The 17,588-nt window shown below is 63.4% G+C and overlaps 2 protein-coding genes across 2 annotated transcripts; one reads left to right on the forward strand and one right to left on the reverse strand.

Annotated features, from left to right (window-relative positions):
- The first annotated feature begins 9 nt into the window (after positions 1 to 9).
- Positions 10 to 2,189, forward strand: B3GALT6 (beta-1,3-galactosyltransferase 6). Its single transcript, XM_019712031.3, has one exon. The coding sequence runs from the start codon at positions 97 to 99 to the stop codon at positions 1,090 to 1,092; it is 996 nt and encodes a 331-aa protein (XP_019567590.2). The 5' UTR covers positions 10 to 96; the 3' UTR covers positions 1,093 to 2,189.
- A 9,928-nt stretch (positions 2,190 to 12,117) lies between these two features.
- On the reverse strand, positions 12,118 to 16,894 carry C1QTNF12 (C1q and TNF related 12). The gene is made up of 8 exons (XM_074334332.2): positions 16,278 to 16,894; positions 14,072 to 14,188; positions 13,883 to 13,994; positions 13,636 to 13,787; positions 13,108 to 13,216; positions 12,801 to 12,891; positions 12,550 to 12,628; positions 12,118 to 12,321 (listed from the first exon to the last, which is right to left on the reverse strand). The coding sequence occupies exons 1-8, from the start codon at positions 16,443 to 16,445 to the stop codon at positions 12,223 to 12,225; spliced, it is 927 nt and encodes a 308-aa protein (XP_074190433.1). The 5' UTR covers positions 16,446 to 16,894; the 3' UTR covers positions 12,118 to 12,222.
- Between the last annotated feature and the right edge of the window lie 694 nt (positions 16,895 to 17,588).

Genomic DNA, 17,588 nt, shown 5'->3' on the forward strand with positions numbered 1-17,588 from the left:
GCGCGGGGCCACGTGACGGGCTGCCCCGGCCGGCCCGCAGCTTCGCGGCCGGTGGACGTCTGGTCGTCCGTGCGCTCGCAGGGCGGCCTGCGCGCCATGAAGCTGCCGCGGCGTGCGTGGCGGCACCGGACGGCGCTGGGACTGGGCGGTCTGGCGCTGTGCGTCGCCGCGCTGCTCTACCTGGCGCGCTGCACGGCCGACGGCCCCCGCCCCCTGCCCGGCCCCGGCCCCGGGCCCCCGCCCGCTGGGCCCCCGCGCGCTGCCGCCTTCCTGGCCGTGCTGGTGGCCAGCGCGCCGCGGGCAGCCGAGCGGCGCAGCGTGGTCCGCGGCACGTGGCTGTCGGCGGCGCGACGCGGCGGCCCGGGGGACGTGTGGGCGCGCTTCGCGGTGGGGACGGGAGGCCTGGGCGCTGAGGAGCGGCGCGCCCTTGAGCGCGAGCAGGCGCGGCACGGGGATCTGCTCCTGCTGCCCGCGCTGCGCGACGCTTACGAGAACCTCACTGCCAAGGTGCTGGCCATGCTGGCCTGGCTCGACGAGCACGTGGACTTCGAGTTCGTGCTCAAGGCGGACGACGACTCTTTCGCACGGCTGGACGCTCTGCTGGCGGATCTGCGCGCCCGCGACCCCACGCACCGCCGCCGCCTCTACTGGGGCTTCTTCTCGGGCCGCGGCCGCGTCAAGCCCGGGGGCCGCTGGCGCGAGGCCGCCTGGCAGCTCTGCGACTACTACTTGCCCTACGCGCTGGGCGGCGGCTACGTGCTCTCAGCGGACCTAGTGCACTACTTGCGCCTCAGCCGCGAGTACCTGCGCGCGTGGCACAGTGAGGACGTGTCGCTGGGCGCCTGGCTGGCGCCCGTGGACGTGCAGCGCGAGCATGACCCGCGCTTCGACACCGAGTACAAGTCCCGCGGATGCAGCAACCAGTACCTCGTGACACACAAGCAAAGCCTGGAGGACATGCTGGAGAAGCACCAGACGCTGACGCGTGAAGGCCGCCTGTGCAAGCAGGAGGTGCAGCTGCGCCTCTCCTACGTCTACGACTGGTCCGCGCCGCCTTCACAGTGCTGTCAGAGGAAGGAGGGCGTCCCCTGAGCCCTGCTGCCACTGCCACACCTGGGGTAGCGGGCGCGCCAGGGATGTGGGGTTCCCAGCCCAGCTGCAGCTGCCCTACAGAGTGTTGGTGCTAAAGGAGACCCCAAGCTAGACGCCTCAGGAGGTGGCAGTTGCAGCGAGTCTTTCTGGAACCCCCACTGGCCTTACACTGGGGAAGCTGACAGCTCTGGCCAGTTGTCCAGCCCTCGGGAGGAATCTAGTTTATACAGTGACTGGTGGGGCTTTTGGTCCAATGCCAGGTGGCAGTGGACAAGTAGGTCCCAGCTCCGGTCTGGGCCATACACACCATGTTGCCCAAGAACATTGTGTTCTCGGACTGGCAGACCATGGGGCTTGCTAAGGTGACGCATCACATCCAGGTAAATGTGTCCTGCCCCTGGATTTCAGCTGCATTTTCCTGGACTGCAGAGGTACCCAGCTGGGGGTGTGACAACGGACAGAACCTTCCAGATGTGCAGGGGCTTGCAGCCCCACCCCATGCCTGTCCTCTTCCAAGGCAGGAACCAGGAGCCAGAGGCCAGAGCTGATGGGCACTTGCAGAACCTGACTCCAAAGAGAGTCCAGCTTGTTCTGGGTGGGGACTCTGTCGCGTCCTGCATCCGCTGTGTTAACCGTCCATCTAGGAAGTCATTGCCCCCAGAGCTGCACTGCTGTGAATGGACCGCAGGCCGTTGCCAGTTGCAGCCCAACCCAGCAGCTTCTATCAAAACGGCTGCTGCTCTGTACGCTTAGCTTTCCTTCCTCTGTGTCTCCCTTGTTGGTGTCATTTATCATCTGTAAGCCTAAGGGCGAACTTCATTTTATGTGAATTAGCTTCCATGGTGTTTTGGTGTGTGTGTCTCCCTAGAGTGAATTCGTGGTAAATGTAATTCAGGGCCTGCCTGTCATTTATTTATAAACATTGTAAATTTGTATAGATAAGAGTTTCAGCTGGGAGTGTGTGGGGTCTTGGTATTTTTTAAATTATTTGAGACTTTCTATCAGAACTTGGAATTCCTGGATTAATCTGTTTTTACAGCTTGAGTTGTGGATCCGTTGCTGCATGTGTGTTTAAACACGGAAGAATTTTAAAACTGTCCATTTTTCTTTTCAGTTTACACATAAGTCAGTCCCATTGTCTCCCTTCTGTAAAGACTTTCCTTTTAAGGCTTCCTCGCTGCCTCACGGGCAAGTGCTTCTCACGCACGCATCTGTTATCTTAGACTCTGGGCCCAAGTTCCAGGAATCTGAACCCTTGGAAGCGCTGATGAGGTTTCCCAAATCCTGTCTTAAGAAAACAGGCTTTGCTGGCCGGCATGTCCTTGTGCCGGGGACGAATGTGACGTGCCCGGCAGATGATCGGCTCTCACACTCCAGCACAGCCTCAGGAGACCAGGGTTTCCTTTTTCCCGTTAAGTGTGAACGGGGCGCTGTGCTCAATGAAGGCGCTGTCCGTGAGCCCTGCCCAGCCCGGCAGCGCGTGGCCGCCATGCATTTCTGTCCAGGGCCCCGCTGGGCTGCCGCCGCGTCTGGGCCACCATGGGCCCTGTGAAGGGGACACAGATCTCTGCCTCACCTCTTCATTGCCGTTTTACGTTCTCAGGCCCCGGGTTTAAGAGCAGGTGTCTGTCAGCCCACCCGCCATGGCCTGTCCCGCAGATGGAGTGACGTCACAGACGGTTGTTTCTCTCGGTCTGGAGGCTGGAGTCTGAAACCAGGGAGCCCACAGGGCAGGTGTTGGTGAGGTGTCTCCCTGGTGTGCTGATGCCGTGTTCTCATGGCCCTTACGGCCAGGAGGGAGCCAGAACAAGCTCTCTGGTGTCTCTTCTAGGGGCACTAATCCCATGGGGGCACCCCCGTGACCTCATCTCCCCCAGTCACCCCCAAAAGCCCCACCAACTAACACCATCACACTGGGGGTTGGGGCTTCAACCTGAATTTGGGGAGGCACAATTAGTCCGTAGCAGCAGGTTGTGGTTATTTTTGTTTAAAGGAAGAAGGATGTGCAGATCTTGGGGTCTCAGGCTGGGGGGTGGGGGTGGGGGTCGTGTGGTTAGTGTCCTGAATGTGAGTCTGCCTCCTTCAGAAAGTGGAGTCTGGACCAGAGAGGCCCCAAGGCTCCACCCACTTCTGATTACAAGGTGAGTGTGAACTGATGAACCACCTTGAGCCAGGACTGACGGCCCCTGCATACACCTTAGTCACAGGGTGAGGATCCAGCTTTGGGGACGCCAGGGTGAGCAGAATGGGGCCCTGCCCCCCAGTGGGACGCTGGCAGCAGTAGAACCCGATTTCTGACAGCCATTGTCAACTGGGCTGTCCTGTTGGAACCTTGGGTCACCGGTTCAGTGGTGTGTACATGCTTCCCATCTTTCAGGCGAGGATGAACCGGAAGGACTTGCTGAGGTCCACGCCGCCAGTGGCACAGCCGAGACTCAAGTCACAGGTTCCTGGCCAGCACCACCCAGGCCTGCATAGCGTGGACCTCACGGAAAGCACAGTGCCAGTGTCCAAGATGCCTGCTAGCACATCTGTACGTTCAGGCACGTGTTTTCAGGGGGACCTGAGCTATAGCATTCAGCTGACCCACGTATTCATCAAGATTTGACTTGCAAAACTGGAAATTAACAGGTTGTTTCAAACCAGCACAGCCCACGGGCTGACCATGCCCATCCACACCGCTGTTGATGTGATGTCAGGATTCAGCTGGAGCTCATGGCTGGCGACCTCTTCCTAAAGTGACCCATGGACACCCCATATCTGTGGTCCTAATGGAGTCCATGTCATCTGGACCTGTGTGTGCTGTGGACCAGGGTCCCAGGACAGAGCAGGCCTTCTGGAGATGGAGAAATCAGACTATCGAACCAGACTTTTTGGGGGAATTTAGGGTACAGGGCAACTAAGTCTTCCAGCCAAACTCCATCGCTCCCAAACAGGTGGCAGAGCTCACCCTTGCCGGCATCCAGGGGAGGTGGCTAGGGAGCTTGGCAGCCGGAGGGGGGCCCAAGGTTGGGGTGCCAGCCGGCAGTCACTCCTGGTAATGGCCCAGCGATGTGCACTGTCACCCCAGTGATGTGCATTGTCCCGCGAAGGGAAGAGGAAGCTGAAGAGACCGAGAGCCTCGGCCCAGTTCCCAGAGCCAGAAAGCCGGGAAACTTCCAACACCTGCAGGAGCCAACATGGATCTGCTATGAATTGACCAAGCAGAACAGGTCACGTGCTGCCTGCTCCCGTTTCTGCGATATTCTTGGGTGATGAAGGTGGAGATGGGGACAGATTCGTGCTGCCAGGGCTGTGGTGGGAGGCGAGTGTTTCTGAATGTTGACCTGGTTGACATTACCCTTTGGTTTTGCCAACTCCACCATCAGAATGGGTGAGGGGCACCCGGGACTGCCCTGCATCGTTTCTCACAGTGGCCTGGGCGTCCACGATTACCTTGAAATTGAAACAGAGTATGTAGCACATTGCCAATTCTAATAAAGCTGGGAGACTGGGAAGGCCGTGTCCCCAGGATGGCCAGGCACTAGGAGCGCGTGGTCCTGCAGTTGGGATGTGGGGTGCAGTGAACACAGCACCCATAGCTGGGCCCACAGGGTGGGTGCTGCTCCCCGCTGGCTGCCTGTCACCTGAGACTTTTCCTAGCCCCTCCAGACCCGCAAAGCCTGGGTTCACCAAGTGTGGCAGACTTGGCAATACCCGAGAAGGGTGGTGGGGGCTTGGGGGTGCGCTGTGGGGGTTTGCCCAGGACACACCTGCCAGAGGAAGCATGTTTTGGGAAGGACTGAAGGCTTGAGGCTGAGCCCCCAGAAGGCATGCCCTGCCCACGGCACTGGTGGCTTCCAGGCCTTCCCAGGGCCTGCACATGCCCACCCCTTGTTCCTGTGCACACGGCTGGCTCCTGGTCACCCTGACAGAGCACTGTGGCAGGGCTCTGTCCCACAGTGTTGCTGTATGTATTAGGTTTAGTCAGTAAGCTCGGGGTGCAGGACGGTCCCCAGCATCCTTGTGCACAGGATAAAAGCAGAAAGGATCAGAGGCAAAAACCCGTCCAGTCTGAGCTGCAGTCTGGGGTCTGGCTCTCTGAGTACCGAGCTGTGCCCACAACACCCTCTGGGTCCAGGGAAGGACCATCAAGCAGCCCCCAAGCTGTTGCTCCGCACTTGGCCTGGTGCTTGGAGCAGGGGGGTGAGCAGAGCGCCCAGGGGCCTGCAGCCACTGCCCTCGGCCCTCCGCCTGTCCCCCCGTCACCTCTCCAGCCTGTGGCCCCTCTCCCCTGCTCCTGTCTGCAGCATCCACCGCTCTCCACACCAGGCTCCTGCCAGCCATCTCCTGCATGTCCCCTGCTCAGGCATCCACCGTCCCTGGTTCATTTGAACGTCACCTCCTCGGGGAGGTCCATTCAGACCACCTACTAATCACAAGGCCCCAGGAGCCCCTCACCTGTCCACCTGCTGAGTCTGTTCTGAAGTCATCAAGGCTCAGCTCTGGACCAGCCCTGGGTCGCTCTGGACGGGTCTAGCGGCTGCCCTGGTTGCAGCCTGAGGATGCAAAGTGCTAGTTGTGTCTGGGTCCCCTCAGACCTTCACTGAGGTCTTCATCTGTCCCCCCACCTGGTCGTGCCTGCACTTGGCTGTTGTCATGGTTCCAAGGGCCCTGGGTTGAATTGCATCCCCCAAAAGTATGTTCAAGACTTGACCCCCAGTACCCGTGAATGTGGCCTTATTTGGAAGTAGGGCCTTTGCAGACGTCATTTAAAGTAAGATGAGGGCCTTAGAGTGGTCCCCACTCCAACATGCCTAGTGTCCTTACAAGAAGAGGAGACAGGACTGCAGGGGTGACAGCCATGTGATAGCAGGCCATGCAGCTGGGAGAGGGGGCGGGTTCTACCCAGAGTCCTGGAGGGAGCGCAGCTGTCAGCCTCCGGCCTCCAGAGATGGCGAGAACAAATTTCTTCTGCTCTCAGGAGCCCTGTCTGCACCTGGTTTCCTCCAGCAGCCCCAGGGCGCCAGTGCAGCCCCCATGTCCCTTGTCTTGTGCCTCCCAGCTGGCTGGGGCCCATGTCTCCACTTCCTGGGGCTCAGCACAGACCTGTGCAGCCTGGGCTGGGGGGACACGGCCCTGTCATGGCCACATGCCCAGGCATCCTACAGCCTTCAGAAGCTGGTCCCTGGGCTGCCTGGCTCCATCCGCAGGCCTGGCCCATGCCCCTTTTGACTGGCTCACCGCCCAGAACCCAACGGGTCTGTTGGGGCAGCCTGGGCACCCTATCCACGTTGTAAGACTGCTGATTCGCCGTCCGGGACCCCAGGGAGCCGCCCATGGCAGCTGTCCACAGGCCTAAAGCGGGCCAGGTGCCCCCGCTCTCGGGGCCCCCAGAAGAACCGCGGAGAGCCATGCAGGGTTGGGGGAGAGCAGTGAAAATGGAGTGATGTCTCCTTTGCTCCTTGGTGCCTGCACTCTGGGTCTGGGCTCTTGAATTGTGTTTCCCCCTAATCTGGGTTGACTGACATCCACGTGAGTCCAGGGAGCAGGTGAAAGGCCCTTGTGTGTGACCATCGCCCAGGCTGGGCCTTGGAGCAAACATGGGCTCTTTAAGGGTGTCAGTCCAAACTCCTGTGGGTCTCCTTGTCCTGAGACCCTGAGACCCTCCACTCCTGGGTCTCCCCTGGTGGGGGGTCACCTCCCAATCCCCAGGAAGGACCCTCCCCACAGCCTTGGGAGCTGGAACAGGTCCCTTCACCCATCACGTGGCCCCTGTGGCCACCCACCCCCCTTTCTTTGAGGCCAGGGTGTGCTCACACCCTCAGTTCTCTTCCCTGGGGAAGTGCTTACCAACCCAGGCCCCCACACTCCCCACTGGCCCCCAGTTAGTTCCCAGCCTCTCCTAACCCCGACACTGGCTGTGGCTGGTGCTGTGGGCCCCCCACCGCTGCCCATTGCCCTCGCTTCAGATCCTCACACCAGACGCCCATGGGGAGCCGGCCTCTCCCCTCTGCCTCCTGGCCAGCCACAGTGACCAGCGAGACCTGCAGCGTGGCCTCGGAAGGCGTCCCACGGCCTGTAGCTGGAGCTCTGCCCATGGCCTGTTCTGGCGGGAGTCACAGAGGAGGCCCACGGCCGCAGTGGAGGAGCGGGAGCTGTGCTGCTCACAGATGCTGCACACCCCACTCACTGACCGTCCCCTTGATCCACATGGCAAACAAGTGACTCAGGAAAGATCAGCAGCTCCTGTGAGGTAAGGGCAGGGCGCCTGGGACCCTTAGACCCGGGCCAGGGGGACCTGTTCTGGGAGGTCCCAGAGATTTGGGAACCCGCTCTGGAAGCCAGCCAGTCACCAGAAGACTGGGCACAGGTGCGGCATCAGTAGGTGACCGACGGGTGGGGTCCTGAGGAGAGTAGAGCCTCAGGGAGGGGCAGGGTTTGGCCAAGCTGACCCTGAAGACGCAGCCTGGGCAGAAACTAAAGATGGGGGTGAAGAGGCTCCTACCCCGGCCGCAGACTAGAGGCTGTACCTGGGCCATCTCGGATTGGCCACGGGGTTCCCGGACAGTGGTGAGGGTCAAGGTTCTCTACAGAGGGGTGTCCAATTGAACCTGGAGGTAAAAGCTACCCCGCCCTGGGAAGGGGGTTCTGTAGCTGTTGGGCAGCCTGGACGGTGGGGGTATGGGTGTCAGCAAGGGGCAGCTGCTGGTCTGGCCACTCGGTGAACAGTCCCCTGTACCCACGTACACAGGTGGTGCTCAGGTTGCTGTACTTTTCCTACACGTGGCCCAGGGCTCCTGCCCCTGGCCAGCAGGGTCCACCAGGCAAGGCTCAGCTGGCATGGAGCTGGGTACATGCGAGGCTGGTGAGAAGCCAGGGCCTTCAGAAAGTGGCCCTGGGGTCCCAGACATTGTCAGCTTTGTCCTCTAAACACTGCAGGCGGCTGAACCTCCATGGCCTCCCACTGACCCGGGGCCTGACCCCGCCCGGTGACCCGAGGAGAAGGAAACCCAAGCCCTGGCCCCTCCCTCCAGTGACGTCTGAGGGTCTCAGCAGTCCAGACCCTACCCAAGGGGCCCTGGCACCCCTGCCACAGCTGCCCACCTGATTCTGACAGGGAGTGAAGTGTGGATAGCCTGAGCCACGCTCAAGCCTCACACATGTCCTGGCTCGCCAGCCCCAGAAAGATTGGGCATCATCCACAGTAAGAGCCTGGAAGTGTCTCCTGGGGTCTGGCCTCACTGTGTCCTGCTGCGAGGGCCTCAGGGATATGGGAGGGGAACTGGGAATCTGCTTCTGCAGACACTTCAGTTCAGAAATGGAGGTTTGCTTGGCCCTCTGACACCCCTTCCTGTTCACTCCTGTTCTCACTGCCACCCCCTCACACACCCAGGTTCTGACAGGACAGCTTGGAGGGGCCGCGGGCGCAGGTGGGGGTCCCTCCTGCCCTTGCCCCCACCTATGACTGTGTGTGACACACTGGCTGTTGCAAAACTGATGTTATCACACAAGGAACCCGTGAGTCACTGCCCGAGAGTGGGGCTGCACCCCAAACCCTTCTGAACAAAGGCCTTTTGTCCCCGAGCCCCCGCCCCCACCAGGCCACCCGTCAGACATGCAGGCAGGCAGACGTGCTGATGGCGGCAGCAGGCACAGGCATGGGCAGGACGTGCTTCTCACCACCTCGACCCACCCACCTCCAGGGCCTGGCTGTGTGAGACCCCAGGCTGCGCAGGCCTCAGCTCCTGGGTCCACTTAGGTAGCTGGGGCTGTAGATCCAGCACCTTGTTGACCCCAGGCAGGGCCCTGAGGCCACGCACAGCTCGGAGCCCATGAGGCGCACTGGCCAAGCTCAATTAGTGAGCGAAGGCCCCAGGACACAGTTCCCCTGCTCCCCGGCCACAGCCCAGGCCTGGCTCAGAGCTCTGTGCAGGACGGAAGCCTTGGACAAGATGATGGCTCCTGCTGACCCCAGAAGCCTCTGGCCCAAGACAGGATGCTGGAAGCCCCTCTTTGGGGGAGGACCCCTCTTCCTTGTCCTGTCACCCGGGGTTCCCCGCCTAACACCTTGAGTCCAGCTTGAGGCCCAGGGGAGCAGCACTTCCCCACCTCGGGGTCCAGCAGTTTTGTGGCTGCCAGCCCGACCATCTAGCATGGTGGGCTCATTGGCTAGCCCAAGGACCCCGACCACAACCTCTCCTGCAAGCCTCACCCCTGCTTGTCCCACCCCACAACCCCAGAGGGGACCTTGGAAGGGACCAGGCCGCCTTCTTGCTCACAGTCGGGAGCCCCCATTCTGGCCCTCCTTCCCTTGCCAGGGCGTGGGGTGAGGCCCGGCTGCCCAGCTGGCGGCTGCTCCTGGCCCCCGAGTGGACTTTCCAGCTGTCGGAGCCAGACGCCCACATTCCTGTCTGCACTCAAACCGGACAGCAGCCGAGGGCTCTCGGGGGGCAGGCTCTGACCCAACACTGAGACCCGCCCACCCCCAGCCTCCCTGGGTCACTTCGGGGCCAGAAGGGCTGGGCCGGTGCAGCCTGGCTGTAGCTGCAAGACCAGAGCTTGGGACGCACAAGGCCAAGAGCCCCCCCAGCCCCACCTGGCAGTCGGCAGGTCAGACTGAGGTTCTGGGCAATGAGGGTCAGCCCAGCAATCCTGCTGCTCTGGGGTGAGGCTCAGGTCAGGGTCAACCAGAGGCCGGCTAGCACTGTGCTGGCCACTTTGGCTCTGCCCCAGCCAGACGCTCGGGCCACCCCAAAGCCCAGATCCAAAACCAGATAGGCCAGGCCAGGAAAACAGCCCCATCCTTCAGGCCCCTCCACCCCAGGGCCGACAGCGAACCCCTTTCCCTGAGCAGCAGCAGCTCTGGCCCAGCCTGCACCCCGCCACACACACACACACACACACACACACACACACACACACACACACACACAGGACCCCTGCTCAGGCCGGGTGGACATGACTGCAGGGCCCAAGGAGCTTGTCCTACACCAGCATTGGGTCGGGCCTGGGAGATGGTACGCCTACAGCTGGGTACAGGGCAGGCCTTCGGATGCCTTGCCCTGTGCTGGTCTTTTGTCCCCCCTGGGGGCCGCTTGTGTCCTTCATGGCTGGTCTGGGCATAGGGGCTGGGGCAGCACATTCCAGGGGCCTCACAGCTCAGTGCTAATGACCTCTGATTAGGGCCAGACACGGGGAGGAAGATGAGACAGCAGGCAGGAGAGTCGGGCGCCAGGATGGGCTTTGGGGGCCCTGGCCACCTGCCCACCGTGGGCTCCGAGGGGCTGGCCTGGCCCCTCCCTCCTCTCGTCGTCTCTCGTCTCCTCATCTCTCATCTGTCTGTCGCTCTCTGCAGGGTCCTGGGCCTCGGTCTCTGGGTCTGGGTCTCCATCTCTGTCATCACAGTCCCTACAGCAGGTCTGGATAAGGAGGTGAGACCTGCCCCCCTCGCGGGCCAGGCGGGCTGGGGGACTGGCTGGTGTTGAAGGACCGTCAGGAGAGCCCCTGGATGCAGTGCGTTCCCAGGCTGAAAGGGTGTGGCTGGGTGCTGGCCACCCCCTCAGCACCCCTGCTGAGTGCCCAGAGGGGTCCCGTAAACAGGTGGTCAGCACATACTGGTGCCTACAGCCAAGCCAAGCCTGCGCTCTGGACAGTGGCCCATACAGGACCCTGTAATGGGAAGTGGGGGGCAGGGACCCATTTGTGTGCCCCTCCTCTCCCCACCTCCTCAACAGGGACTGTAGCGCAGTGCCCACGGCCCCCCCTCACAGGACGCCGAACATCCCCACTCAGGCCCGGCTGGCGCCTGCAGTTCCTGTGAAGCCAAGACCCACCTAGACTCCCCCAGCCCCTGACGCCACTCTGGGGGGACCAGGGAGAGAGGTGGGGACGGGTCAGCGGCCAAGCCTGCCACTGCGCAGACCAGCGCCTGCCCGGCACCAGGGCTCTCCTGGCTCATTACCCAGCAGGCTGCAGGGAGGGTCTCTCCTGTGGCACCCCAGGCCAGTCAGGGTCCGCAGGGAGTGGGGCTGAGTAATGGCCCTTAGGTTCCAGCCTCCACCTGCCCCATCTCCCACTCTGGCCCCCTGAGCCTGCAGCCCCTAGCCCCTGTCTTCCCCCCACCCTGCCCCCCATTTATAGGATAAGGACACCCTTTTCTGCTCAGCCTTGGAACCCAGGTCTCCAGGCACCTGCTGTGGAGCGAGCCCCACCCCCACTCTGGGGCATCTGTGGAGGGGTCAGGGGCCGGCCTCATGCTCCAGGTCCAGGCGGGGCTGCCTACCCAGGACCCAGGTGCCAACCAGAGATGGTATCTCGGCAGCTCTGCAGAGGCCCAGATGCCCCAGGACCAATTTACATTCTTTGGTCTGGGTTTGCCAGAGCCAAGATGGGGTGGGGGCAGTGTCTCCAAGTCCACAGGAACTGTGGGCAGGGCCTTGGCTTCCCCACCTGGGACAGTTTGGATCCCATCTTGGGGGTGGCAGGTTGCATGTACCTGGTGTGGCAGCTGCCAAGGGGAAGGCAGTCAGAAGCTAGGTGCCCTGCCAGCCTGGGCCTGGACACCCTTCCCCCAGCCCTGTGCATGTACGAGTCCTGCGCGGGGTCCTGCACCAGCCCCCACAGGACCCTATGAACCCGACTCGCACAGCACATGGTCTCCAGCCACCATCCTGCTCACCGACCTCTGGGGCTTTGAGCAATGCAGGCTGAACGCATCTGGGCCCCGGGCCCTGCAGTGTGCACAGGCTGCTGCCCTCCAAGGCTGGACTGGCCCTGTGCACGCAGAGGGGCGGTCCCAGGCCATGGGCCAGGCTGAGCGGGGGCCTGGATGGACATCTGCCCTGTCCTTAGGGTAAACATGGCTCCCAGCAGGGACAGGAGCTGTGGGGGCTGCACTGAAGCAGCAGAGGGCTCGGCCCACTCCCCACCCCACCCCCACTCCACCCGAGGAGCGTGTCCTGAAGCCACATGTCCCCCCGTAGCCGCACGTCCACCCCCACCCCAACTCCCACCCCCATGACAACACAGTGACCAGGCGACAGGGAGGGCTGGGGGCTTTATTGCTGTGACCACAGGTTTGACAGAGGGCAGGTCCCCGTGGCCCTCAGAGGGTCTTCATCGTAGCTCCTCTCGGCCCTGTCGGTGCCCTCACATGCTCAGGAGCAGGCCAGAGAAGCTGGAGCCGCTCTGGATGGTGAGGGCCGCCCCAGAGCCATTGTCCACGAAGACGGAGGCATACTGCCCAGCCTGCAGACACCCCACAGTGGACGTCACCACCCATAGGGCCCAGCCATCCATGGGCAGTATGTGGAGTGATGATGCCCCACCAGGTGGCACGTGCCCCAGGCTATGGGGGTCCCGGGTCCTGAGTGGCCACATGACCAGTGTCCATCCACTTGCTGGGCTGGGCAGTGTCCACGCCGAAGCTGGGAGGCCCAGGCTCCCTCCCAACCCGTCCAGCCCCTCCGGCCTCACCTGCAGCTGTAGCAGCCCCTGCACGGACACCGTGAAGACCCTGCCACTGCCGTCCAGGTCCGAGATGGTCTCCAGGGATCTGGACACAGTGCCGAGGTTGAGGGCACAGAAGATCCTTGGGCTTGGACCCCACCCCAGTGCTCAGGGCAGTCCTGTGTTTGGGGGTGCTTCTCCCCTCTCTGTGAGCAGGACGGTCCACACTCAGACACCCAGCCCCAGCACTAAGGGTAGCCCCAGGAGGGCCCACTCACGTGTGGCGATGGCACAGGGACTCGATGCAGACAAGCACCCGCACTGTGTCCCGGGCGCGTGGCCGTGACCTGCCCTGCAGTGCCCTGCGGTCTGTAGGGACAATGAGCTGCAGCAGCCTCGGGAAGGATGGAGCAGAAGCGGGGTGGGGCGGGGGGCTGCGGGTTGGGGAGATGCATGACAGGCCCCGTTCAGGCCCTCAGTGGAAACCAGGGCTGCAGCAGGAAGCACCTGGGACCTGAGATGTCGGGGCCCACCTGGGAGGCCCAGCCCCCACCCCCACATGCACCCTGACCTGGCCCCACTCACCCACGTGCAGGCTGGCTGAGAAGTGGAAGATGGCGGTCACTGGGGCTGTGAATCGGCCCGAAGCCAGGCTCAGGCCAGACCCCCGCAGGAAGGCACCCTGGGCAGTGGGCTGGAGGGATGGCAGGTGAGCAATGGGCTGTAGGGCCTGGGGGAGGCGCCTGTGACCAACAGCTCCCACCCCAAGCAGACAGGGGTAGGCAGGACAGAAGGCATGACCTGTGTGCCTGCGCCCACCGGGGCCTCTGGGCACAGGCCTCAGGGCCCAGGGGGTAGAAGAGGCCCTGAAGGCCCCCACAGTGGGGAGAGGCAGTCCTGCCGCCTGGTCACAGCAGTCCCCACCTTGCTGCAAGGTGGGGGTCTGGGCACACGGGACCCAGCCCTGACCCCTGGTGGCTGCCCCCCCAGGCCACCACTGCGTGTATGGGCTGGGTGCCCTCCGTGGTGGCTGTGGGCCTGCTCACCTGAGGGCCAACCCAGCAGGCTGCCCCCAGCAGTGCCCCAGAGACCCCGCCTCCCACACCCACTCACTGCCTGGAAGCCCTGTAGCTCCACCAGTGTCTTCTTGTCCACGAGCACCGGGCCCTTCAGCCGGCAGTGGAAGGCTTCAGCCACCAGCCGCCCACCCGTCCCCTCAGGCAGCAACGGGCCCCGCGGCCCCGAGAACCGACGCTCGGTGGCCTCTGTGGGGAAAAGGGTGGGGGCAGCAGCTTGGGGTCACCTGTAGGGCTTGGGGAGCCTCCTGAACCTCCAGGGGCAGTGGGGGCGGGCGCCTCACCTCTCAGCACCTCCTGAAACTGCCGAAGCAGGGTCTCCTGGGTGACTTCCGCACCAGGGGGTCCTGGGGGTCCAGGGGGGCCTGGGGGCCCTGGGGGGCCGGAGAGGCCTCGCTGGAGAGGCAGGAGGGTGTGAGGATCCCAGCGGGAGCCACAGCCACCCCTGCCCTGGGCTGAGACCCCGGGCTCACCAACTTCTTGTCCCGGCCTCGGCACCTCTTCTTCAAGGCCCCATCATCCGGTCTCCGGACAAAGTTCAGCCATGTCATGTGGGCGCCTGAGAACTCGGGTCCCGAGGCCTCGGGCGGCTGAAGGGCCAAGGGGTAGGGGCTAGTGTGCTGACCCAGGCCCCACTGGGGCCTCCCTGCTGCCCCCAAGGGAGAGCGGAGAAACTCAGGGCCCAGGGCACCATGGCAGTACTTGGGGCAGTCACAAGGGAGGTGACAGCAGGCCACCCTGGGGACTACAGACCAGGACCACAGGCAGGGCAACGGCTCGGGGCTTTTTGGAAGCCAGGCCTGATGTCCAGATGCATTGTTCTAGATGTCTGTTGGAGTGACCTGTCCCCTCCCACTGTGCAGTTCCCAAGAAGACAGGCACACCCATGTACACACAGGACCAGCCCGTGTCCCTCAGGGCTGGTCCTGGCTGAGGCGGGCAGTGGAGAGCATCTCAGGGAGTCCCGGAGCACTGGGCTAGGCTGGCGACAGGCAGGCACAGGTCCTGTGCTGTGCTGGCATCAGGTGTGCAAGCTGGCAGCCTCTGCACTCCGGCCAGCCCTGCTCCCCAGGCCACAGCCGGCCCGCCCCCTTGCTCTTGGAGGAAGGGCTGGGGCTGCAGAGCAGGGCTGCCTGAGAGCGTGCTCCCCTCCCCCAGCCCTCCAAGCACCCCAGCTACTACACACCAGGGAGGACCCGCCTGAGTCTGAGAAGGACATTCGTGCTCTTTAAGGGGGTGTGGGCTGGAGAGGAAGTCTGTGCTGGACTCAGACAGGAGCCCATACGACGGGCAGGAGCACAGCAAATACTGGCCTGGCTGGGCCAGAGCCACTGGCCGCTCCCAGAGAGCCGTTGCTGCAGGATAAGCTGAGGAGTCCTGGCTCAAGGTCCAGCCCTCAGCCCCAAATGCAGTGTGAGTGGAACCCCATGGCTGGCACAGCCCCCTTGCCAGGGAAGGCCAGGGCTCTTTCCCAGTGGATCAGGCAGGCCTCTGTCCTGGGGGGCTGGGATGGGTAGGTGAGCAGGGTGCCTCCCACCCCTGACCTGGGCCCTACCTAGGGAAGAGAGAGAAGTAAAAAATATGCAAAAGTCCCCTGATTTCTGACTGTTCCCCTGGCCACCACAGACCCTGGCTGCATGTGAGGGACCCAGGGGCTCCGGAGGCCCAGGTGCTTGGGTGGCATCTGGAGGAGGAACAGGGGTGCTCACTTGTGGGGAGGGCCATCCTGGGGCATGTCACAGGGCCTGGGGCACCCCCACTGAGGCCTCAACCTGGACAGAGCTTCCCCTGTCTGTCTCCAGAGGGGCAGGCCTGGGCAGGGTGGGCCAGCAGGCAGGGCAGGAAACAGTCACCAAAGAGCCCTCCCTGGGCCACAGCCCACTCTTGACTGGCTGGCGGGGCCCAAGGACTCAGTATCCTCAGCCTGCCCATCTGGAAAATGGGGCCTAGGGCTCCAGTGGGCCGCGTGGGCTGAGAGCAGCCAGGCTGGCCGCCTGGGAGACGCCCTTGGGCTGCAGGAGGCCAGGATCAAAGGCATGAGGGCTGGTGGCGGGGAAAAGGGGGGGAACCTGCCCTGGCAACCTCCATTCTCCTCCCAATCCTGCAACCCCTGGGGTCAGCTCTAAGAACCCTCATGAGATTCTCAGCCAAAGAGGGCAGAGATTTGGAACTGAGGCAAGTGTGGGAGGGTCTCAGAGGACCCAGGGCAGGCTGCAGCCAGAGGGACTCCTAGGACAGAAGCACATCCCATGCCAGAGGCCACAGGGGCTGCTGGCCACACAGCACTGGGTGATGGTGAGGACCTCCAGGAAGCACAGGATCCAAGCCACCTGCCTCTCCAACCGCGGGAGTGGTACTGCCACTCAGGTTCCCAACTGCGCAGCCACCCCTTCTAAATAAGCAATTACGGCTAATGGCACCTAAGGCTTCAGAGGGTTCAGTGTAACTGGGCTCCGAAGCCTCTCCCCTCCCCCAACTCCTCTCGGGGCAAGCGGGGGTGGGGGGGGGCAGGCGGTGTGTGTGTGTATGTGGGGGGGATCCTGTCTGCAGCGGATCCTGCCCAAAGCCCCACCCCACCAAGATGGGAATGGTGCCTGGAGAGCCCAGAAGGGCAGAGCCTGGGGGTGAGAGGATGGCGCCCTGTGAGTCCAAGCCCCCACGTGCGCCCCATCCACGTACCTTGGGGGAGCCAGACAGGCCCTCGCTGTTGGCCACTGTGGTGTTGGGGGACTCGGTGCGCTGGCCCGGCTGCCGCGGCCTTTTGGGCTCCCGCCGGGCCCCGACGCCCCCGAGGAGCACGAGGTACGGCCAGAGGAAGGCCACGGTCACAGCCCAGGCCCAGCGCATGGCGGCCGGCGGCTCCGACCTCCGCTGCAGCTCAGCCCTGCACGCAGGTGCGCCCGCGCGCGCTCATGGGGGCCACGCAGCCGGCGCTCAGAGTCCCCGCGCAGAGGCACGACCCCGGGGGACGACTGGCTGCTGCTGACGCATGTCTGCGCGGGACGAGCAGCGGCTCGACGGGCAACACCACGGGCGGAGGGCGCAGACGGCGCGAGAGACGCGCTCCTGTCCCTGCGGGTCAGGACTGTGCCGGCCTCCCCTGGCGCGTGCAGTGCCCTCGCCGACGGCGCCGCCGCCAAATAAACCCTCCCCTCCGCCCCGAAGCTGGCGGCCTCCAAGGGGGAGGGCTCACATGGACGATCCGTCAGCTGGCTCTCAGGCTGGCCCGGGGGCGTGGACGGGGGCGGGCACCCCCACTGACCAGCGTCTCCGTACTCGTGCTAAGGAGCCAAGTGGCTGCGGCGGTGCTGCACCTCCTTAGGCCCTCCCACAGGCTTTGGAAACAACACCTCTTTCAGCCCGCACCTCTTTCCAGGAGGACGACCCACCCTGGGAACCACTAACACGGATTGGCCCCGCCCCCCAGCCGAGCCCCAGCCCCTTCACGGTGATGGCCCAGGAGCCCTCAGGGTGGGGATACTCCACCAGGGGCCCACAGCCCATCAGCCCCTTCCTATCACCCACCTCACTCAGGCTCTCCTGCACATTCCCCAGACCCCTTGGCAGGACCCCCTACCCCAGGGTCCTGGTGGTGCCTGAAAGCCTGGCAGCTGACCCACTAGGCTCCCAGCTTTGTACTGACCTTGATGGTCCTGGGTACCACTCCTGCAGCCGGCAAGGGAGGGACTGGTTGACCTCTGAGCGAGGGCTGCCCTAGAGTCCTTCTGCCCCCTCTTCTGGGGGCACAGGGCCAACCCTTATTGCCTGAGGGGCTGCCCTCACCCAGCCAGGCCTCTTGGATTCCTGCCGTCCTGAGCCAGCAGGGGGATGGGAGACGAGTCCCTGGGCCCGTCCCCTGGGAGGTCAGTGCCTGCGCCCCAGGTGGCTGTGCTGGGCCAAAAGAGCTCTTTTCCCTCACAGCCCTCTGGCCCCAGGAGAGAGACCAAAATTTCTCCCTCCAGCTGGACCTGAGCAACAGTGGGCAGGCAG

Source organism: Rhinolophus sinicus, chromosome 14 (assembly GCF_057876585.1).
Source record: "Rhinolophus sinicus isolate RSI-liver-muscle chromosome 14, RSI-T2T, whole genome shotgun sequence".
Classification (NCBI taxonomy): domain Eukaryota; kingdom Metazoa; phylum Chordata; class Mammalia; order Chiroptera; family Rhinolophidae; genus Rhinolophus; species Rhinolophus sinicus.